Here is a 24,484-nt window from a genome sequence, read left to right on the forward strand (position 1 = left end):
ATAGAAAATGACTGATCGCTTTGCTAGATAAGACCCTTATTCATCGGCTGGGATCATGTAGAGCCTTTGAAGCTACACTGAAACTGCAGTTTGGACCTTCAACCTGTTGCCCACCACTGTACGGAGAAAAAACCTGGAATGTTTTCCTCAAAAACCTTAATTTCTTTTTGACGGATGGAAGAAAGACATGAACATCTTGGATGACACATAGGTGAGTATTATCAGGATTTTTTTATTCTTTTTTATTTTTTTATTCTGGAAGTGAACAAATCTTTTAAAGGGTTAGTTCACCCAAAAAAGGGAAATTCTGTCATTAATTACTCACCCTTATGTTGTTCCAAACCCGTAAGACCTTTGTTTATCTTCTGAATACAATTTAAGATAATTCTGATGAACTCCAAGAGGTCTCTTGCCCTCCCATAGACAGCAATACTTTTTTGGAACAAAGAAAACAAACATAACAGCTTTAGTACAGATTTGTGTCTCTACTGCGTCACTTGTGGACGCACGTTCACGAGAGTCCACAAGTCATGCAGTAGAAACGAAAATGGAAGGAAGGAAAGGAGGTGACGTGAGGCCAAGTATGGTGACCCATACTTGGAATTTGTGCTCTGCAATTAACCCATCCAAGTGCACACACACAGTAGTAAACACACACACACCGTGAACACACACCCAGGGAGCAGTTGGGGGAACGGTGCCTTGCTCAAGGGACTCACCTCAGTCGTGGTATTGAGGGTGGAGAGAGTGCTGTACATTCACAATCTCCACCTACAATCCCTGCCGGACCTGGGACTCGAACCTGCAACCTTTGGGTTACAAGTCCGACTCTCTAACCACTAGGCCACGGCTTTCTTTGCACAAAAAAAGTATTCACGTAGCTTTGTAAAATTACAGTTGAACCACTGATGTCACATGGACTACTTTGTGGATCATCTTTTTTGGACCTTGAACGTGGAAGGACAAGCTATCTATGGAGGGTCAGAGACCTCTCGGATTTCATTAAAAATATCTTAATGTGGTCCTATTATGCTTTTTCACCTTTTGAATTTTAGAATTTTAGTGTGGTGTGTATGTTTGGGCATAAAAAACATCTACAAAGTTACAAATCTCAAAGTCCACTCCAAAAAGAGAGATTTAGTTTTAAAAAAAATCCCTTTTCAAGAACTACAATGAATGGCTCCTTTGGACTACAGCTACAATGCGCAAGCATTGACTAAAGTGTCCGCGAACTGCTCAGGTAGCCGTGTTGGAGCCGCGCCGTTGACGTGTGCGGTATGGAGGGTCGAAACACATGCGGAGCCATGGCTGATGTAAACACAAGCATTGACTAGAGTGACGATCATCGGTTGCCGCGTCAAAGCCGCACCGTAGACGTGTGCACTGTGTGGTAAGAGATTTAGTCATCATACAGTGTAGATAGCTTCACTAGCCTTATGCTGGAGCTGGTTTTGTGCATGTAAATAATTAAATAAATTAGCACAATAATGATAATATAATGTATCGGCGGTCTCGCAGGCTGACGATAGGACCAACACTAATGTAGCGTATTATTTACTCACCCTCCATGCATCCTAGGTGTATATGACTTCCTTCTTTCAGACAAATGCAATCAGAGTTATATTGAAAATAATCCTGGCACTCCCAAGCTTTAGAACAGCATAAACTGAACAGCATAGACAAGTGTTTCTCTCCATCAATCCAAAACAAGTCGACCTATAATAAAAAGTGCCTTTACTGACCGGGGAGGTCAGTAAATGCCTCCTTTAGTGAGCTGATGTGTTTTTGTATGAAAATTGTCCATATTTAAAACGTTAGAATCATTTTAATCTATCTTGCGAAGACATGGCAGTACTGAAACACCGTCTAAGCAGTGGAATTGCTAACCAATCACAACAGATTTTGTTTTTCAGAAGGCGGACCTTCATCAAACCCGGAATTAATCGAGCCATTTGTGCCAGGCTGTGGACAAAGCTGTTGTAATAATGTAAATTTTGTGAAAAATAATGCGTTTTTCAAACCACCAAGCATGAGAGCGTGTTGTAGTGCATCCCCAAAACAAAATAAAGACTTTGCAAAAGAGCATAATAGGACCTCTTTAAATTGTGTTCTGAAGATGATCAAAGGTCTTACAGGTTTGGAACAACATGAGGGTGAGTAATTAATGACAGAATTTTCATTTTTGGGTGAACTATTTAATATTGTGAAGAAGACTACAGAATTTCCCATGTCCCCTGTGTTTGATTTGAAAATGAATCATCCCTTTTGACCAAAAACCCCTCTTCTTGTTATCATGTTGTAAAAGTACGTTCTCATGCTTCAGGCAGCCGAACCATGGACACATTTAATGAACTAGCTTTTCTCAGGCCTGTTCCAACTTTGCCACTGTGGGGGAGGATGACACTGGATGTGCAATTACTGCAGACAGGACCAGCTACACCCAGTCCAGCACAACACAGCAGAGGACAACATTGTGACACAGTGCAGCGCAATACAGCACAAAGGAATGCTGTGTAATGCATCGACGCTAATTAAAACAGAATGGGCCGTGACACGGCGTAACCCCAGGAAACATCCTACACAACAACACAACAACACGGTTGCAGGACTGCCTAACTCTCATGGCACAGGCACAGTGATTCATAACTATGTGACTGTCAGGTTTTGGCAAGACATTGCAAGTGTGTTGTCATTTAGAATGTACAATTCACTGACAGCAACGGTAGCTCAGAGACAGGTGAACAGAATTACCAATATTACATTTACCACAATTTACACAAAAAGAAAAGACATTTGTTTTGTAAAAGTGCTGTACTGTGTGAGGAACTTGATTTTTAAATTGTTTTGAAAAAACTGTGAGCAGCGCTTCTCCATGTAAAACTTGCCACCATGACACTAGAGAGTTGAGAGTGGTTGTCAGGGCATTGCTATGTTGTGGTTAGGGGATTTGTTAGTGTATTCATGTTTGTTTCATATGATTTTGTTCATTTTTTACATGTTAAATGTAAATGTGATGTAACTATTAAGAAAAAGGAAAATATACAGTTGAGGTCAAAAGTTTACATACACCGTGCAGAATCTGCAAAATGTTAATTATTGTACCAAAATAAGAGGGATCATACAAAATGCATGTTACTTTTTATTTAGTAGTGACCTGAGTAAGATATTTCACATAAAAGATGTTTACATATAGTCCACTAAATTTATGAAAATGACCCTGAACAGGTAAACTGCCTGCTGTTCTTCAGAAAAAAAAACTTCAGGTCCCACAAATTCTTTGTGTTTTCAGCATTTTTGTGTATTTGAACCCTTTCCAACAATGACTGTATGATTTTGAGATCCATCTTTTCACACTGAGGACAACTGAGGGACTCATATGCAACTATTACAGAAGGTTCAAATGCTCACTGATGCTCCAGAAGAGAAAAAATGCATTAAGAGCCAGGGGTGTAAACTTTTGAACAGAATGAAGATGTGTACATTTTTCTTATTTTGCCCAAATATGATTTTTTTTCATTTAGTACTGCCCTTCAGAAGCTACAGAAGATACTTATATGCTTCCCAGAAGACAAAAAAAAGTTACATTTACCCTGATCTTCAAATTCAAAAAGTTTTCACCCCCAGCTCTTAATGCATCCTTTTGATGTTTCCTTCTGAAGCATCAGTAAGTGTTTGAACCCTTGTGTAATAGTTGCATAGTTGTCCCTCAGTTGTCCTCAGTGTGAAAAGATGGATCTCAAAATCATACAGTCATTGTTGGAAAGAGTGCAAATACACAAAAATGCTGAAAAACCAAAGAATTTGTGGGACCTGAAGGATTTTTCTGAAGAACAGCAGGCAGTTTAACTGTTCAGGACAAACAAGACGGGACTCATGAACAACTATCAATAAAAAACATCATCATAGATCATTCAGGTAACAGCACAGCATTAAAAATCAAGTGTATGTAAACTTTTGAACAAGGTCATTTTCATAAATTCAACTATTCAATTATTTTCTCTTGTGGACTATATGTAAACGTCATTTTGTATGATCCCTCTTATTTTGGTAAAATAATTAACCTCAACTGTATATATTTCTTAAAATAAAATAAAAAACAAGTGAGTCTACATGTTAATCATTACTTTCAAAGTTATAAAATGTTTTTACTAACACCTACATTAATAATTCATTGCACCACATGGCACATTACAACCTGAACTAACTTGTCTTGTCATGAAAAGTCAAATGATTTGACATTTTAAGAGTCTTACTGACCTTTACACACAGTCATGAGAATCTGCAGGGGTCTATGATATAACTTCCTGTTGTTGTTTTTATTTTCCATACTTTGACAAACAGCTGTACCACTCTGATAATTTTGACTTTATGACATCCACATTATAGACAATGTGTAGTCAAGTAGTCATTATGTGTATGAACTGCATTGTAAGTCTGTTTTTAAAATAAATTAATAGATGTGGACAAAAAAAGCAATATGTATTTGACTCAAAGTGTGTTTCTTAGGTTAACGCTTTGTTTATTGATTTAAAATGTGATCTTATATACAGGCTAGAGCACCTAGCACCTTTTTCTTCATTTAAATGAACACTATAACACTTCCATAAATCCCAAATGCTGCTAACCAATAACTAGGGAAGCTCTTCAGTGGGAATCTCATTCATACTTGGCTAGCTGTCAATTATGTCTTGTCCAATATGACTTACAACACACTTATCCCCTAAGTGTCTTGTTAAAGGGCACAATGTGATATGTGTATAATGTCAGATGTTTCTCTTTTAGCAATTAATTTTTTAAATGAGAAATCAGTGAGTATAAGCTGCTCATGGTGTGGGCAGCAACACAATGTGTGTGGGAGAGCTTTTTTTTAATACCAAGTAAAAATGTTTCCCCTGCAGTCAGGCATTAGGCAGACATGTGGACACACAACCTGTCACGCTATCGTTATGGCTGCCTTCAATCACAGCAACCCACGCATACACACAAACAAAAAAACCGTCACTTGCAGCCCTCAGTCCTCTCTCTCTGTCAAACACACACATACACACACTCAGGGGCCCTAATCAACGTCATCAGAGGTCTCCGCTCCTGCAGATGGTGGAAATCAAAACTCAACAGGCTGAGCGAAAACACACCAGGTCAGTGACAGACAGGAAGCTAAAACCACCTACACAAACTAACAGTCATCATAAACAGAGTGCAAAGCTATAAATAAGTTAGAGGAAAACTAGAACAAACTTTTCTATATTTAAAACACGCAATGTGTAATTTCAAAAATCTTGAGATTAGATCAAATCAAATCAAATTTTATAAAGCACAATACAAACAACAGTAGATGACCACTGTGCTTTACAAACCATACTAACATAGACATCAAAAACATAAAAAGTGTGTATACATGAGTAATATCACAGAAGTAGCAGTGTGATATGACTGTATATCGGCACGGCTGAGATTCGGTCGTAGGCACGAGGCTTCTACGAACACACACACAAGTTTCCCAATACTAAATACTACTATTTATATAAAATAATATTTATTGCAAAATAATATTTAATAAACAACAACAGCCATCATAAAAGTTGCAAGGCAATTCAGTCAAAAGTTCAAAGGTAACACTCTGATATACAGCATTAAATTTACAAACAAAAATTTACATGATGAGATTTTGCCCTCAACCAAAACTATTTTGCTCTGGAAGAAATAGATTAATGAGACCAAAGACTGCACATTAGATTTACCCAAAATGAATTACATCTCATGTTTAACCACTATAGAGACATCAGAGCTAGCTGCAAAAGTCCAGAAGATCTAGCTGAGGTAAGGCTGCTCTTAGCGGGTTCATGAGCACTGAACAGTTGCTGATACCCTGGAGCTCACATCTCTGAAATCATTTTAACAAATAGCCGTTATCTTTATTATCAAACCGCATATTTAAAGTCTAAACAAGTACATTCTCGCCTAAAAATCACCTGAAACTACATTCTGTGACTCAAAAACCGTATTATTTATAAAATTATAGCGGATTTGGGTGTCCACCATGACACTCGCTGTGAGAAATACCGCAAGCGGAGTGATCCAAACAGTAAAATGGTTGGAATTACGATATCACTAGAATATTGCGAAGGAACTTCGTTGCTTCATTGAAAGCTATTTTAGCTGTATTATTTTAGCTCACTGTATTATTGTATTAAAAGCTGACTGTATTATGTGTAGTAGAGTATTATGAGAGAGAGATGTACTGGGCGAGTGTGATTACCTGCATCTGATACATCATTCATTATTTAACTCAATCTCATATTCACAATAAAACATTAGTTTAAATGTCTACTAAGGAAAGTGTTATCTTTGTCATAACGTTAATATCCTTTCCTCTGTTAGGTTTCATTTCTGATGACAAAATGCATATTTTAAGTCTAAACAAGTACATTCTCACCTAAAAAAAACTTAAAACTACATTCAGTGACACAAAAACAGTATTATTTATAAAATTATAGTGAATTTGGGCATCCAATTCACAAATGGTGAAACAAACTGTTACATAAATGAGCAATATCACACGCGTAAATGTGAGATATGGCTGTATATCAGCACAGCTGTGATTCCGCCATAGGCACGAGGCCGCAGCCATATCTTACATCTATGAGTGTGATATTGCGTTTATAAAACAGTTCAATGGCACTGTGTAAATACATAAGAAACAACAACAGAGTGTCTTTAAAAACCCTCTTTTGTGCATAACTACTTCCTTCCACCATGGATTCAAATCTCAGTTTGACAGTGTAACAGCTGAGCCCAAGCCTCCGTTACTATTTAGAGCAGAGTATTCTGAGAGAGAGATGGACTGGGCGAGTGTGATTACCTGCATCTGATACAACATTCATTCTACAGCTCAATCTCATATTCACAATTAGTTTGAATGTCTGCTGAGAAAAGCATTATCTTTGTTGTAACGCTAATATCCTTTCATCTGTTAAGGGTGATTTCTAATGATAGCACTGCTTAGTGCATTTGTTAGCTGTGTCAAGGTGTTGTTGAAACTAAAAAAAAACTTTTGTTTATAACAATAATTTTTCAATCTAAAAGTCTTTACTGCTGACTCTTGTCACCATATAATGGCGGAACAATTTAACTAAAATCACTATCACGAACACACACAACATTTCTCAATACTAAACAGTATTAAATACTACTATTATTTATATAAAATACAGCATTAAGTAATATTTTATATAAATAATAGAATAATAATATTTAATAAACAACAACAACAGCCATCATCAAAGTTGCTAGGCAATTCAGTCAAAAGTACAAAGGCAGCACTCCGACATACAGCATTGAATTTACATAAAGTTGATGAGATTTTGCCAAAACTATTTGCTCTGGAATAAATAATAAATTAATGAGACCAAAGACTGCCAGTTAGATTTACCCAAAACTCTCATGTTTAACCACTATAGAGACATCAGAGCCTGCGGCAAATTCCAGAAGATGTGGCCGAAGTGAGGCTGCTCTTGGGGGGTTTATGAGCGATAAATGACCGCTGACACCCTGGAGCTCAAATGTTCGAAAACGTTAAAGCAAATTTTCAAACAGACATTATTTTATTAACAAACTGCATATTTGAACTATAAACAAGTACATTCTCACCTGAAAACCATTATTTGGGTGTCCACCATGACACTCGCTGTGATAAATACCACAAGTGATACACAATATCACTAGAATATTGCACTCCTCTCAGCCAATCAGATTCAAGGACAAGAAAGAACTGTTGTATACATTTATATACACCACAATGCAATGAAGGGATGAGACATCAAAACTCTAATACCTGATTCAGTCTAATAAGTGATTCAATCTTTTAAGCCTGGGTAAAACAACCTAATCTTATGAGTCATGACAATGTTTTACAAGGTGGCTAATTCATAATTCATATTTTATGAGTTCCTCAATTTGTATAAATTTGTATTAATGACCATCCATTAATCCTGCCCCTAAACTTACCCATCAATGGGTTCTAGACAAATCGTACAAAATCATGCAAGTGAAATTGTACAAATTCGTACAAATTAGCCATCTCATAAAAAACGTACAAATTGGTTGTAAGACAGCGTTGGTAAAAAGACATCATTTTAATTTAAATCGAAAAGTAAAGTCTTAATTTTAAATTCAGATTTAGATTGAAAAAATCTGAGGGAAACCAGGAGACTATTCCAAAATTTGGGCCCAACAACGGAAAAAACAAGGTCACCCGTCAACTTTAGTCTGGATCTTGGGACCATCAACAATCTTTGCCTGGATGACCTCAGAAATCTAACAGATGTATATGGATTCAAAAGGTCGGAGAGAGAAGAAAGGTGCTGATCCGCAAAATTTTAAAATCAATTCTGAAACGGCTCGGCAACAGGTGCAAAGGATATCACATAGGGGAGATTTCATCAAATTTCCAGGTGCCAGTCATAGGTCCTGCAGCATTTTGAGCCATTTGAAGACAACTGATATTAGATTGACTTATTCCAGTATAAAAGGAATTGCAATAGTCAAGCTGAGCTCAAACAAACGCAAGTATCACTCCCTCTTGAAAAAAAATGGATTTGACTACAGCCTTTATCTGTTTATCAAATTTGAGTGCAGAATCAAAAATAACACCCAAGTCTTTCACAGAAGGCTTAACAAAGGAGACCAAATCTCCAAAGCCACATTCAGAGCTGCCTGAACACAATAACCTCTGTTTTGCTCTCATTAAGATGCAAAAACTTTAAATAAAACCATGGCTTGATATCAAACAGACCTACAACTTTTTGTTCCATTGCCTTTTTGTTCCATTGTGCTTCAAGGGCAAATATATTGAAGTCAACATGAAAGAAAAATTGACCCTTTTTACTTTCAGGCGTATTGTGAACAATTCACTGGTGCATGTTATTCTAAAGGAAAAAATATGTTTTTGTAATCTTTCATCAAAATGTAAAAACTTGTCCTTCCTAAGTTGATTTTCCTTGTCGGTTGTCTTTCCGAAACCCTCCTACGTTTCACCCCCTCGCTTCCTACCACCCTTTTTTTGGTATGTAATGCCCACTTTTCACATTCCAAGCAATTCCCTATTGGTAAAATCAACTACCGTTCAACATTTTTTCCAAATAACTATTCCATTTTACCCAGAAATACATCACATTCTGTCAAACAGTATTTCAGACTTCTCTATGTCTCTTCTATGTACATCAACACATTTCTAATCTCAACACACTCTGAAACTTCTATTTTGATACTTTTATTCAGCAAGGGTGCATTAGATTTATCAACAGTGACATTATAATGTTACAAAAGATTCAAGATTCAATGCTGTTATTACTAGTCATCAAAGAATACTAAAAAAGAAATGCATCATAGTTTCCAAAAAAAAATTAACTCATACACTCAAACACCATAAAACTTCAAGTATTTGAAACACAGAAACACAGAAACTTTTCTACTTGTATTTAAAAAATCTATATATACACTTGTATGTAGGCTGTCTATCCTGAAGTCATTTAACATTATTCTCCTGAATAAACAGTTTTAACAGAAAATCACTACTGACAGCAAATGTATGACCAGCGGTATGCTTACTCTGAATTTCCTGCCATTATATGTCAATTCTGCATAAATGGACTGGCATTATGCCGCTTCTGGTTTTAACAAAAGCAGGAAATTCTTAAGCAAAAGGCCAACCAAAAGGTTATATGATGCATAGTGATTGCGTTTGACCAGTACGCATTTCAAAAGACATTAGACGTCATTCTTGCCATTCACTCCCATGACCTGACAGACAAGAATAAAACTCTCAGTACCAGCACTATTATCGCTAATGACAGATTATTAGAACGCCAATGCTAACCCAACGCCAATTCAGGAATGAGTTGAAAACAATGACCGACCTTTTTCACCCAAAGTAACCTCAAGTAACTATTACAACACTAGGGAGAGAGAGAAAAAGTTGACTCCTACAAGGAAAGTAGATTTCACAACAAAAAAGGATGATACTTGCTCAATATGAAGTGCAACTTAATCTGCTTCCCAAATGTGTCTTTTTTATACTTAATCACTAAATTTGGCCTATAATGAGGAAGCTTTCGAGATCCACTTCAACACTTTTCTAAAGTTACAGACCTGTTTCCTCTTAGTCAGTTATTATATAATTGAAAAAGCAAATGAGGCACTTGAATTCTGTAAAGTCAGCAATCCTACAGCATTCCGTTCTGTTGAGATCATGGAGGAGTTCAGAGGACGAAAGAGGAACAAATCTAGCTTTCTGAAGACTTCTGTATATGAATGAGAGAGTATAACATTACCTTCTCATTTCACTGAATCAATGTCACAGAAATGACAAATTTCACCTTCAGTGGTGATTCTCATTTAATTATCATTACTGTAAGTGATTTGCATACCACTCAAAAGTTTTTTAAGGTTGATTTGTAATGAATTTGTAAAGAAGTCTCTTCTGCTCATCAAGCCTGCATTTATTTGATCCAAAGTACAGCAAAATAGTAACATTTTGAAATATTTTTACTATTCAAAATAAATTAAAATGTAATTTATTTCAGCATCATTACTCCAGTCTTCTGTGTTACATGATCCTTCAGAAATCATTCTAATATGCTAATTTGCAGTTCAAAAAACATTTATTATTATTATTATTAATATTTAAAACAGTTGAGTAATTTTTTTCAAGATTCTTAGATGAATAGAGAGATCCAAATATCAGCATTTATCTGAAATAGAAATGTTTTGTAACATTTTGATCAATCAATCCTTGCTAAATAGCAGTATGAATTAAAAAAAATTATACTGACTTCAAGCTAATGTTAGAAAAGCTTTTTATTTCAGACAAATGCTGATCTTTGGATCTTTCTATTCCTGAAAGAAACCAGAAATTCTACTCAGCTGTTTTCAACATAATAATAATAATAGTAAATGTTTTTTGAGCAGCAAATCAGAAAATTTGAGTGATTTCTGAAGGATCATGTGACTGGAGTAATGATGCAAAAAATTCAGCTTTGAAATCACAGGAATAAATTACATTTTAAAATATATTAAAATAGAAAACAATTATTTTAAATACTAAAATTATTTCAAAAATTTACTTTGGATGTGCTTTGGATCAAATAGATGCAGGCTTGGTGAGCAACTTCTTTCAAAACATTACAAATCTTACTGTTCAAAAACTTTTGACTGCATATTCACACACACACACACACACACACACACACACACACACACACACCGTTCAATCCAAGTTTGAATCAAAATGATGAATTGATACTTTTATTCAGCATGAACGCATTCAATTGATCAAAAAATGACATGAAGGCATTAAAATGATTTCTACTTCAAATAAATCCTGTTCTTTCTGTTTCTGTTCATAAAAGAATCACACAAAAGACATTTTATCACAGTGTTCACACTACATTAAGCAGCACAACCATTTTCAACTGTGATAATAATAAGAAATGGTTCTTGAGCATCAAATCAGCATATTACAATGATTTCTTGAAGATCACGTAATACTGAAGACTGGAGATTTGCCATTACAGGGGAAAAAATACATTTTAAAACATATTCAAATTGAAAAGGGTTCATATTTCACAGCATTGCTCTTTTTGAATATGTTTTGATCAAATAAATGTAGACTTGGTGATCATATGAATATAAATAATAACATTAACAATTGCTATTCTTCCATGAAAATAATATCACCAGAAAGAATCTCAGACTTCATTTTCCTTAACCAAAACATAATTTATAATATCTTTTTTTTAGATTAGATTTCAGGGTGAAATACGACCCAGACATGTTCTTGACCAGCTTTGGGAGATTCCCCTGATAACTGAACGTCTAGAAAACAATTTAACATCAGTTTCTGTCTGAGGCTTCGGGTTCCTCAAATTTCATTATTTCTCTCTCTCTCTCTCATGTGACTGTGGTCATGCATCCGAGTATGAGGGATAACAGACCACTCAAGCTGAACGCTTCTATTAAAATTTAAGACTGCAGAATGGTTCTTTTTCCCTTCACACTTAATCACACTGAATCTTTCACCACCTCCCACAGAAGACATTAACAGGGAAGAGTGCTGAAAATATAACGCATGGCTGTGGAACTGACAGAGAGGGCAGCATACTAATAGGAGTAGAAAACTTTCCCTAACAAGTCTCTAATTAGATATAAGCTGGCAGTAGATGCTGGACAGATGTATGATGATCAGTCAAAGGGGCAACAGTGCTAGTTGGGCAGCCGAGAAATTCTCTATACTGTCTATAATTGGGGCTAAGGCTGTAGATATTCCTCTGCCTCCTGACTAACAGATTCCTTTCCATAAACACAGGCATTAAGAAGAAGCAGATCTCTGTAATTGGTTCCCTGATGTCCTGCAGAGCAGCAATGCAAACAAATGTCAGAATGACCACTGCATGGCTCGTCGTGGCTGCTGGGAATCGGCAGAGGACACCACACAGATTACAGTTCTCTTCCAAAACCTACAGAGCTGCTTCGTGGTCTACTGTCTACCTAGACAGCATCCTAACCGAGGTGGAACCTCCCAACTGACTAATTAGGCAGCAGCTCCATTAACTATTTTTACCAATCATTTTCAGTATTGAAAGAAATAGATCTATAATTGGCATTTCTTCCACTTTGTCCACCATCTTGGACACATTCGACAAGGTATCTTTGGAAGCAGCATAATTATGATTCCTATCTTTGGAACAGCCTTCATGTCAGGAGGGCAGATGTAATACCTAGGAGGCAGCTAATGCCGAGTTCAGACTGCACGATTTTCAAAGCAATCGCGTCACAGATGTTTTCACACTGCATGACTATCTGGGGTAGCATTCTGTCGCTGCTGTGTTCACACTGCACGATGGATTGGCGACAGGGGGTTTCACACTGCATGACTTTACAATAGGAAGAATCGCCGACAACTTTGTCCCGGTCCGCAAAACTACGTCTCACAACCAAACACACGCGAGAAGTGACATGGAAACAACGCGAGGTCAGGCGTGCAAGTTCTCACGTGAGACTGGTATTATTATAAAAAAAATGGTAGCCCGCAAGAAGCTTGTCATATAAATTGCATGTGCACTCATTTGCAGCGAAAAGAAAAGAAGCAGAAGCTATTCTTGTTGATACTGTGGTCTATACCTTCGTAACTCCTCCCCCAACTTCCCGCTTGCCTGGATGTTGCTGTCTCATTGGCTGTAGGTAATCGCCGATGTGATTTTCAGTCAGATCACCTTTCACACGGCATGATTTTGAATCGCCGACAGGTCCAGATATTTAGCATGCCAAATATCTCACGGGTGTCGGTGACACGTCGGCGATTCTCTCAGATCGCGTCTTTGATAGTTCACACTGTGTGATTGTCACTCACGTGAACGAGCACCGATTTGCCTGTGATTTCGGGCATTTGTCGGCGATTTCTCAAAACCTGTCGGCGAGTCAAAATCGGGGCTAAAATCATGCAGTCTGAACTAGGCATAAGAGAGCAAATGGAGAATTGAGACAATGCATTATGTCAATCAACCCTTCAATGTAAATACTTAAAGGGATAGTTCACCCAAAAATGAAAACCTAGGTGTATATTACTTTCTTCTTTTAGACGAATACAATCGGAGATATATTAAATGTCCTGGTTCTTCCAAGGTTTATAATGGTAGTGTCATAGTTCTGTCTGTTTTGGTCTTTGGTTTCTCCCATCTGGTTTCCCCCTGTCATTTTGAGATCATTTGGTTTAGTCCTCGTTTGTCATCATCCCCGTCACCTGTGTTTAATTATTAGTCTGTCTTTATAAGTCTGTTTGTTTCCTGAGTTCTCTGTCGGTCTTTATGTGATGTTAATCGTTGAAATGTTACGTGTGTGGATTCTCTTGCCTGTTCCTGATTGTTCCTGCTTGTTTATCTGAAGAATAGATTAAATATAGTGTTTATTGTTAATCTCGTCTCGTCTCGTTCCGTCCAGCACGTACACCTATAACAGGTAGTGAATGGCTGTTGATATTCAATAGTCAAACAGATGTCCAAAAAAGTGCATCCATTCATTGTGAAAAGTACTCAACACTAGGGGTGGCACGGTTCACAAAACCCACGGTTCGGTTCGTATCACGGTTTTAGGTCACGGTTTTCGGTTCTGTACGGTTCTTGTTTTTATTTATTTTTTATTTTAATCTTTAACACTCCAGAAGTTTGTTTTGGCATATGAAATGTAGCTTGATTATCCACAATGTAGGATACATTATTAAAAAAAAAGTTTTATCATGTAATCATGCACAAACTGAATTGGACTTGACTTTAAGCACATTATTGAGACCATCTCTGAGGAAAGCTAGGGGAGATTTGATACAGCAATAGAGAAGATATTGATGACATGCTTTTCATTTATTTGGCAAAAACAGGACAATGTGTATCTCCACAGGAATTTATGTGCCTTTTTAGCACATAAAGATTGAACTGAAGAATTAACTTGCATGTCTACCAACACACTGGTGTGATGTCTCCTCAGATGAACTGACAAATTAGAAGTGTTGCCGTTAGCATATTATATGCATTTTCCACAATGCTTGCACACAGTCTCAGTTTGATCTATTCTTTTATTCCCGTCTTCATAATAGGTAACATGAAATCCAAAATGTTCCCACACAACTGACCTGGCTATGGGGCCGTTCACATGAAGCCTCTTTTGCACACTCAAGTTTGTTATTTCAAATGTAGACGCGTGGTATGCGCGCTCGTAATGGAAGCGACGCGGTGCGACACGCTCGTTTTTTCCAGGCGCGTCCGCGCCGCATCGAGATAAAAACATCTCAACTTTTCAAAATTCCGCAAGCTCACCACAGGCCATGTGACATGAACCAACCAATCAGCTTCATCCTTTCCTTTAATAAAATTGAAAGCACAGCCAAGTTGGATGAACAGCGTATCATAGCTGGCGCATCCTCCAACTCCGGGCAGCCTTCCTTATCTCTCCCACTTGCCATTTCTACACGTGACGTAACCTGCAGCACTCCACTTTTACTTTCTCTATGTCTACACACACCTCTTATTTCACGCAAAAAGGACACTCACGAGGCTACATTGCGCATGCATTGAACCGTTGAACCGAGCGACGCACACACGCACCGAACCGAGACAAGCGAACCGAACGGTTCGGTTGTTTTTCATGTACCGTGCCACCCCTTCTCAATACAGCTCCTGGTGGTTAAAAAATGCCATCTGAAGCAAAGCAAAGTGTTTGAGTAAGAAAAATATAAATATTTAAAACTTTATAAAACGTAATCTCTAACTTACACTAGAAAGTGGTGTACCAGCCGTTGACGTAGGCACAGAGTAAGCATCTGTGGTAATACGCTAGTCTCACAAGAACCAAGTTTTGTTTACAGCAAAGAAAAACCAGTCTCCTCTTGACTTATATCGCAATCTTTGGATATTGTTCTTTACAAATCCTCATTTTGTACTTCTAATTTGTGACCAGTGTTTTGTTTTGCTCTCTGTCTCTCTCCTGAGCTTACGCTCCGCCTTCATTCTACGTCCTACTTCATCCGCTGGAACACCACTATCTCATGAACGTGCGTACGACAGCCGAAGCTAAAGATTATGGTTTATAAATTTTTAAATATTTATATTTTTCTTAAAACACATCGATTTGTTTCTGGAGGCCTTTATTAACCCCCTGGAGCTGCGTGGAGTACTTTTTATGATGGATGGATGCACTTTATCAGACTTCAAAATCTGAACACCCATTCACTGCCATTATAAAGCTTGGAAGAGCCAGGACATTTTTTTTTTTATATAACTCTGATTGTATTCGTCTGAAAGAAGAAATTCATATACACCTAAGATAGATTGAGGGTGAGTAAATCATGGGGTAAATTTAAAAGTCATTTTAAGGTGAACTAAGAATTCTTAGGGGCAGTTTACAAAATGCATTTTTGCATTCCCTTGTGTTACTTTTCCAGGATCCTCTATGTAAACATGCACTAGACGGACTGATGCACTTGCTTGTCTTTGGGCATGACACATCATTATAAAACATGTGACACTTAAGTTCAAATAAGTTAAATTTTTAAGACCGTATGTTTATATTCTGCTGCAAGTGTCTTGCATTTTTCAATACAAAAATTGTTCAGTGTGAAATGAATGACCGCTTAGAATACTTTCTGAAAACACCCAATTGAACAATTCAGTTATTTGATGCAACTGCAACCTTTCACCAAACTTCCTAGGTGAAGTGGCCAGGTCTTATTCACTGTTTGTACGTGAAATGTATGTACAAACATTTTGACAAAAATCATGATAACTTTTTTTTTTATTTAAAATGTATAAAAAAAATGTGCTCAGACTTGTTTTGAGAATGGCACACATGCTATTGCTTGAGGGTATTGCTGTATGTGATCCCAGGTGAGAGCTGAGTGTTTGTTGTGAGTGATGAAAGAAAAGACTGTGTGAAAAATCCTTATATTACCAACCTTGATATTGCTCATTTAGAAAACCCCAAAATAAAGTTAGCTACTAGGTTAAAAAACAAATTCATTCATGTACACACGTTGTGAAATAGGCAACATTTTTTGTAAGAATTTCACCATGCAAATAAATATAAAATATAAAAATTATTCTTGCAATTATTACTCAGTGAGACAGTGTTTTCCTACAGCTCAAACTTTAGAGTACAAAGCTAATAACACTAAGCTCTTGGTCCTTGATTCCCAGAGAATGCAAAAACTGACTAAATGTGTACCTTGTCACTTTTTTTTAATCAGATCAAAAAGAACCCTATTTAGTTTCTAAATACATACTGGTCTTACTGCACTAAAATTCCACTTGTGAAACAATTTCATTTTTTACTGACATCATTTAGGCCATGCAGGCTACTGTTGTTAACCAATAGTATAAAGGCTATTTAGGCACCGTTTTACAAAACCTGACTTCATTCTGGCCTGGAATTGGCCAATAATTTTCCAATAAATAAATGAAATGAAATGAAATGTAACCCTGGACCACAAAACTAGTCATAAGGGTCAGTTTTGAAATGACCCTTATGTTTTTTGAATTTTGAATTTGAGATGTATGCATCATCTGAAAGCTGAATGAATAAGCTTTCCATTTTTGTATAGGATATTGTTAGGATAGGACAATATTCAACCGAGATACAACTATTTGAAAATATGGAATCTGAGAGTGCAAAAAAATAAAGTTTTGATATATTTAGGGTAGGAAATTTACAAAATATCTTCATGGAACATGATCTTTACACAATATCCTCATGATTTTTGACATAATAAGAAAAATCAATCATTTTGACCCATGCAATGCATTTTCGGCTATTACTACAAATATACCCGTGCTACTTATGACTGGTTTTGTCACAAATGCATTTTATTATGAAAGTAAAATTGGCTGAATATTAGTATTGATGGAAAACACGCTGTACAGTATAGGGTTTACAAAATTACAGAAGTCAACAGGCAGTTGTAAGCCCTTAGTAATAACTGTAAGGGTATTATCATTAAGGGTCTTTAAAAGCATGGTGTGAAGCCTGTAATTTCCCAATGGATGAACTGATGTGAAGTCAATTATTTCCCAATGGATAAATTCAAGTCCTACATTTGTTTCCTCACTGAATATCACATTTCACACTGAATTGCTTCTTATTATGGAAGTAAAATGGGCTTAAAATGTGATTTCATGTTGACTTTCAGTGACATTCAGTCTTGAAGGAAAACAAGCTGTACTGTCAACAGCCAGTTGAAAATCTTAGTGATACTAGCAAGGGTGTTATCATTAAGAGTCTTTTGTGGGATCAGTATAAAAATCACCTACCTGTTCAGGATGCACACTGCCTCTGATTTCAGCCACAGTGTTGTATGAGTCAACATCTGGCAGTGTTTGGGCCCCCATAGTCAGACGCACCACAATCCTCTGACCTCTGCGGGCCATTCTGGCCATCATCTGTGCATCCTCGATAGTGATGCAGGCGGTGGGGATCTGAGGCACTCCAGGCTCGTACCACTGCCAGCCAGTGTGGGGGCTGAAAACAACACCATGAGTGAGTTAAAAACACTGAAATATGCTTTTTATATATTAAATATTGTTACAATATATATTTTCAGTCAAAGTTTAGAATATTTCAAAGTATTTTTAAATGTAATTTAATCCTTTGATGGCGAAGCTGAATTCTCAGCAAGTATTATCAATTATTAATAGAGCTAAATTTTTAATAATGGTTCTTACTGTTATCAATGTTGAAAATAGATTTTGCTGCTCAATATTTTAGTGGAAACCATGATACTTGTTTCAGGATTCTTTGATAAATAGAATGTTCAAAAGAATAGCATTTATTTTAAACATTTCTTTACTGTCACTTTGGATCAATAAAAGGTCAAAAGTGTACATTACTTGCAGAATCTGCTAAATGTTAATTATTTTACTAAAATAAGAGGGATTATACAAAATGCATGTTCTTTTTTTAGTACTGGCCTAAATAAGATCTTTTACATAAAAGACGTTTACAGTCCACAAGAGTAAAGAATAGTGAATTTATATAAATGACCCTATTCAAAAGTTTACATATACTTGATTCTTAATACTGTATTTTTGTGTGTCTTTAGTGATAGTTGTTCATGAGTCCATTGTTTGTCCTGAACAGTTAAACTGCCTGCTGTTTTACAGAAAAATCCTTCAGGTCCCACAAATTCAGTGTTTTTTATGCATTTTTTTGTATTTGAACCCTTTCCAACAATAACTGTATGATTTTGAGATCCATCTTTTCACACTGAGGACAACTGAGGGACTCATATGCAACTATTACAAAAGGTTCAAACACTCACATAACGTCTTTTATGTGAAATAACTTATTCAGGTCAGTACTAAATAAAAAATAACTTGCATTTTGTATGCATTTAGTCTCTTATTTTGGTAAAATAATTAACATTTTGCAGATTTTGCAAGGTGTATGTAAACTTTTGACCTCAAACCTTTTGCATTTTCCACAAAAACATTAAGCAGCACAACTGTTTTTAACATTGATAATAATGCTTCATAAGCACCAAATCAGCATAATAGAATGATTTGTGAAGGATCATGTGACACTGAAGATTGGAGTAATAGCTGCTGAAAAATCAGCTTTGCCATCATAGAATAACTTACATTTGAATATCTATTAAAATAAAAAAAACTGTACTATAAACTATAATAATACTATAATATTACAGTTTTACTGTATTTTTAAATTAAATGTCTTTTTTATTATTTTTATTAATTTAATAATTTATTTATTTGAGAAAACATAATCATCAAGGCTAAATTTCCTTTAATTTCCCTCTTTCATTGAAACAATTTTCTATTTGAATAGCCAGAACCGTTTAGTTTACAATGGCAGTTCTTTTATTATACTATCAACAGTGTAATGCTTCTGACCTGTTGATGGAGAAGGGAGTTACTGAACGGATAAGCGAAGCCACGGCTCCAACTTTAGCAGCTTCTGAGGCCCCTGAAGCCCGATATTCTACAGTCTCCCCATAGCTGACGAACGGCTGGTTATACACAACGATTTTCCCTTTTGCCTCACTTGCTCTCTTTTTCAGCTCTTCAAAAGACTCCACCACCATTACTTCTGCCTCAATACCTGCCAGAACAAAATAGGCTGGTTAGCAGGTGCAGGCACAGTATTTAAAACTTTATCACGAGATGAACACTGACTACTAACCTTCTGGAGGAGTTCCAACACTACTACCAAGCCCAAGTATGGCTAAAGTGTGGTTTCTCGGTTGAAGCATCATTGCGCTCTCCTTTCCCCGCACCCAATGAGGGATCTTCACTGGCTCTAGATGCACATTCTCCAGTTTGTCCTGTGTAAGGGCATTGTACATGTACTTAATAGCCAGGTCTAGGTTTTTAGAGCCACTGACTCTGTTTCCAATAGAGTCAGTGAACTCAGCCAGCCTCTCATAGGAACGGTTCTGGGCTTTTCCGTATACTGCTTGGTTTATGATTTGTTGAGCGATGTCTGAGTATTTGGAAACCTCTTTGGATATTTCTGAAAGCGGTTTACTGTCATAACTGTGAGGCCTGGAGTGACAGTGTAGAAAACAGCAGAGGATAAGGAGAGTCAGCAGCACCTGACTAATGGAGTTTTGACACTTGCTTTTATTGCCAGTCATCTGAAAAGCACATGACAGAAAAGAAAAGTCAAACATTTCAATTTATTTAATAGAATATACGAATATTTAGCATTTATCAATACAGAATTAAATGAGTTAAACATCACTTAAATCATTTTAAAATATAAGAACAGTTTATGAAATGGCAGTAATGCAGTTCAACTGGTCTTAAATGATTTCCTGGAACTGTTTTCAACTTTTTCAAGGTTGTTTTTCTTTCTGGTTGTTCCTGATATAGAAACATTTTACACAATGAAGCACAAACATTTAAGCACTGACATTTATTCGGTCACTTCGACATGCTGGAACATACAGTGTTATTAATAATACAATAAATTCAAGCACAGCTGGCTTTATTTAATCTACGACTGGAACATACTGCTATTTTGCAAAACAAATTAGACCGCATAAAGGAATATTCTTAGTTTTTTGGTTAAAGATATTAAAATACTTAAATGCACAATTTAAACAGCTTTGTATTAAACTGTATGAATATTTTACCTGCATGTTTCAGAATGACAACAAACTGTACGAACCTTCAAAACATTGTGCACTCATGTGGGTACGGCAAGCGTCCTGGGACAATAGTACAAAACGCGTTTAGTATTCAACCCGGGACACCTCTTTCACAACAAATGTTTCACAAACCGTTGCAGTTCTCATGAAGTAAAAAATTGACGGTTTACTGTATATAATTTATAGAGCAGGGTGTAAATGTTTTAACCAGGTTGAAAACATCTTTGTTTTCAAAAAACAATCCGTAGGAATTTCCATTATTAGTATTATTATTTTAATTAAGGCTTACAGTAAGAGTGCTCAAAATGACTGAGATGTCCAATCAAATATAATAAGACAGGCTTTAGGCTACTTTTATAAGTATTTCTAATTGACTTTTTTGTGAAATTACCCTATTGATTATGTATTTCGTGTAATACAATATAGAGTGTTTTCAGTACACATCATCAATTGGCCATATTGGCAGCACTGAATGTAAACAGTTCCACTGAACCGAATGAAACTCACATATTTTGCTGATTATTGCTGCTGAAAATGGTCAATTATTGTCATGTTTTGGGCTGTAGGTTACTAATTGTCGATCAAGGAAAAACATTTGGGGTTATAGGGTAGACTTAGTACAGCAGAGACACTTTCTGCTTTATCCATCACTACACAAAAACTAGATGCTGAAATTAAATGATTTTTCACATGATATTTCTTTTGCTTGCGTACTAAAATATCATAAATTCATAATAGCCATAAGTAGATGATATTTTCCACAATTCACTCATAAACATAAGGTGCATTTTTGTCTCAATTGTACCCGTATGATGTACAGTTGAAACAGTACCATGGTACAGTAGAGACACTCATTCTTAATGCTCTAAAGCTGGCTAACCATTTATTGCAAATGTGAAAAATTACAAAAGTACAGTTGTGCAACTTTTTTTTTAATTCTGATTTATTTATTTGCTTTATTTAATTCAGATTCAGTTAAACAAAATAGGAACAAATTTTTAACACTAGAAAATATACGGCAAACAGTACAAATGTAAACATAACCATAAAAATAACAATATACATATTGTATATTCTATAACTCTACTCCTAAACCATATGCATCACTCAAAACTTTCTGCATATTTACATTTTCAGTCATTCTGTATGAATTATAAGCTTGTTTCCTTATGAGGACCAAAAAATGTTCCCACAAGGTTAGAATTTACTGGTATTATGTGGAGACATTTGGTCCCCATAATGTAGATAATACCAGTACACAAACACACACAGCCTTTGTGCATTTTATTTTATATGATTGAACTGTTACTGTATACACAGCGACCTAAAAAGGGTGTATCAACTATACCCACCTTGTATATTGCTTAAGATTCTATGGTATCCTTTTTACATTCATGTTAGAAAATATATCAATTAATAATAGACAGTTGAAATATTACAAATATATATATATATATATATATATATACAGTCAAGCCCAAAACTATTCATACCCCTGGCAAATTCTGACTTAAAGTTATATTTATTCAACCAGCAAGATTTTTGTGATTAGAAATGACACAGACGTCTCCGAGAAGATAGTAAGATGGTGTACAAGAGGCATCATTTTGGAAAAAAAAAATATTACTCATCTTTTATTTACATTTGAACAAAAAGTGGCATGTCCAAAATTATTCATACCCTTCTCAATAATCAATTAAAAAGCCTTTATTGGCTATTACAGCAATTAAACGCTTCCTATAATTGCTGACCAGCTTTTTGCATGCCTCCACTGGTATTTTTGCCCATTCATCTTTAGCGATGAGCTCCAACTCTTTCAGGTTGGAGGGTCTCCTTGCCATCACTCCGATCTTTAGCTCCCTCCACAGATTATCAGTTGGATTTAAGTCAGGACTCTGGCTGGGCCACTGCAAAACGTTAATGTTTTTGTCTGCTAACCATTTCTTCACCACTTTTGCTGAAATGTCCACTGGTGCCCAAGGCCAAGTTTCTCTGCAGACTGCCTGATGTTGTTGTTGAGAATTTTGATGTATTGCTCCTTTTTCATGGTTCCTTTTACTGTGATTAGGTTCCCTGGTCCACCGGCTGAAAAACACCCCCAAAACATTAGGTTCCCACCACCATGTTTGACAGTGGGGATGGTGTTCTTAGGGTTGAAGGCTTGTCCTATTTTATGCCAAGTGAAGGCTACATCATTGTGGGCAAACAATTCAATTTTTGTTTCATCTGACCATAAAACAGGAGACCAGAAGTCTTCTTCTTTGTCCAGATGAGCATTTGCAAAGGCCAAGCGGGCTTCTGTGTGCCTTATCTGGAGAAGTGGTGTCCTCCTTGGTCTGCGTCCGTGGAACCCAGCGGTGTGCAGTGTCCGTTGGACTGTCTGCCTTGAGATGTTGCCACCAGCAGAGCCCAGATTCATCAGGATGGCCTTGGTGGTGATTCTTTTTTACCTCTCTCACTATCCTCCTGGCCAGCATAGGTGTCACTTTTGGCTTCCGAACACGTCCTCTGAAATTTTCACAGTGCGGAACGTCTTGTATTTTTTAATAATACTTTGCACTGCAGCAACTGGAACTTCAAGACATTTAGATATGGTCTTATAGCCCTTTTCTGACTTGTGAGCAGTCACAATGCGCAGCCGCAGGTCCTCAGTGAGCTCCTTTGTCTTAGCCATGACTGTCCACAAACCAACAGCAGAGAGCTTCTGTTTTTCACCTGTTGAGTTGATTAAAACAGCTGTTCCCAGTGAACCAGGGTAATTAGGATGCTTTAGAACAGCTTGGACTATTTGGAATGGTATAGAACTTTGGATTTTCCCATAGACTCTGACAGTTTGCAAAGGGAGTGAATAATTTTGGACATGCCACTTTTTGTTCATATGTAAATAAAAGCTGAGAAATATACATCATCTTGTTATCTTTTGGGAGAAGCCTGTGTCATTTCTGGTCAAAAAACAAAAAACAAAAAAACTTGTCAACCAATCACCGTCAGGGGGTTGGTGTTGTGGACTTTCGCTCTGCCTCCCTCACATTTCGTGTGCACCAGCACGAAAATCCACAACACCAACCCCCCTGACGGTGATTGGTTGGAACACTGTTTGTTTTTCTGTGGAATGGTTGGTAGCACCGTTTTTTTTTTTTTTTTTTTGGTATATCTCGTAGCCTAGTCTGACCACAGACACACATTTTTTTTACAGCCAATTTATGGGGCAGGCAGCGAGTGGATCGTGAAGAAAGGTCAGCTGAACGTGACACTTTATGTTTCAGCCTAGAATCGCTGATACAGCCTTTAAGTCAGAATTTGACAGGGGTATGAATCATTTTGGGCTTGACTACATATATATATTTTAAACCTAATTTGCGTAGCATGTGTGTAAATGTGGCTTTTAACCTATTATCATAACACTGTACAACTAAACAGCATGTGACCCAATAGGACACCAATCCAGGTACAGTTGATACACTGTGTCTCAACCGTACCCCACTGACATTCTTGCACGTTTTCTCTAGATTATAAAAAGACCTTGCATGGCACAATGTCATAAAATATGTCTATTTTCAGAGCACAGAGTAACGTTAGCAATGATATATGTTAAGTTTAACAGTCATAAAAAAATAATAAGCTATTCATTGTGAAAGGGTCATGGTGTAATGAAAATCTCACCTTGGAAATAATAACTTTTGCCTCTATATTCTTCGGAGTGGAAAGACGCACACATTTCACATTACCCACAATTAAAGAGAACACTAATACACATGTGTGAAGCAAAAATCATGGCTC

At 36.6% G+C, this 24,484-nt stretch overlaps 1 protein-coding gene across 1 annotated transcript in view; it reads right to left on the bottom strand.

Moving 5' to 3' along the window:
* LOC141343121 (carboxypeptidase Q-like) overlaps positions 1–20,736 on the bottom strand; it is a 71,421-nt gene extending 50,685 nt beyond the window's left edge. Inside the window, exons 1-4 of the mRNA XM_073847722.1 lie at positions 20,690–20,736; positions 19,735–20,188; positions 19,446–19,653; positions 17,850–18,057 (exon numbers count right to left, since the gene is read on the bottom strand). Coding sequence (XP_073703823.1) covers positions 17,850–18,057; positions 19,446–19,653; positions 19,735–20,188; positions 20,690–20,695 — 876 coding nt within the window. The 5' untranslated portion in view covers positions 20,696–20,736. The remainder of the gene's footprint in view (positions 1–17,849; positions 18,058–19,445; positions 19,654–19,734; positions 20,189–20,689) is intronic.
* Between the last annotated feature and the right edge of the window lie 3,748 nt (positions 20,737–24,484).

This window comes from Garra rufa, chromosome 9 (genome assembly GCF_049309525.1).
Source record: "Garra rufa chromosome 9, GarRuf1.0, whole genome shotgun sequence".
Lineage (NCBI taxonomy): Eukaryota > Metazoa > Chordata > Actinopteri > Cypriniformes > Cyprinidae > Garra > Garra rufa.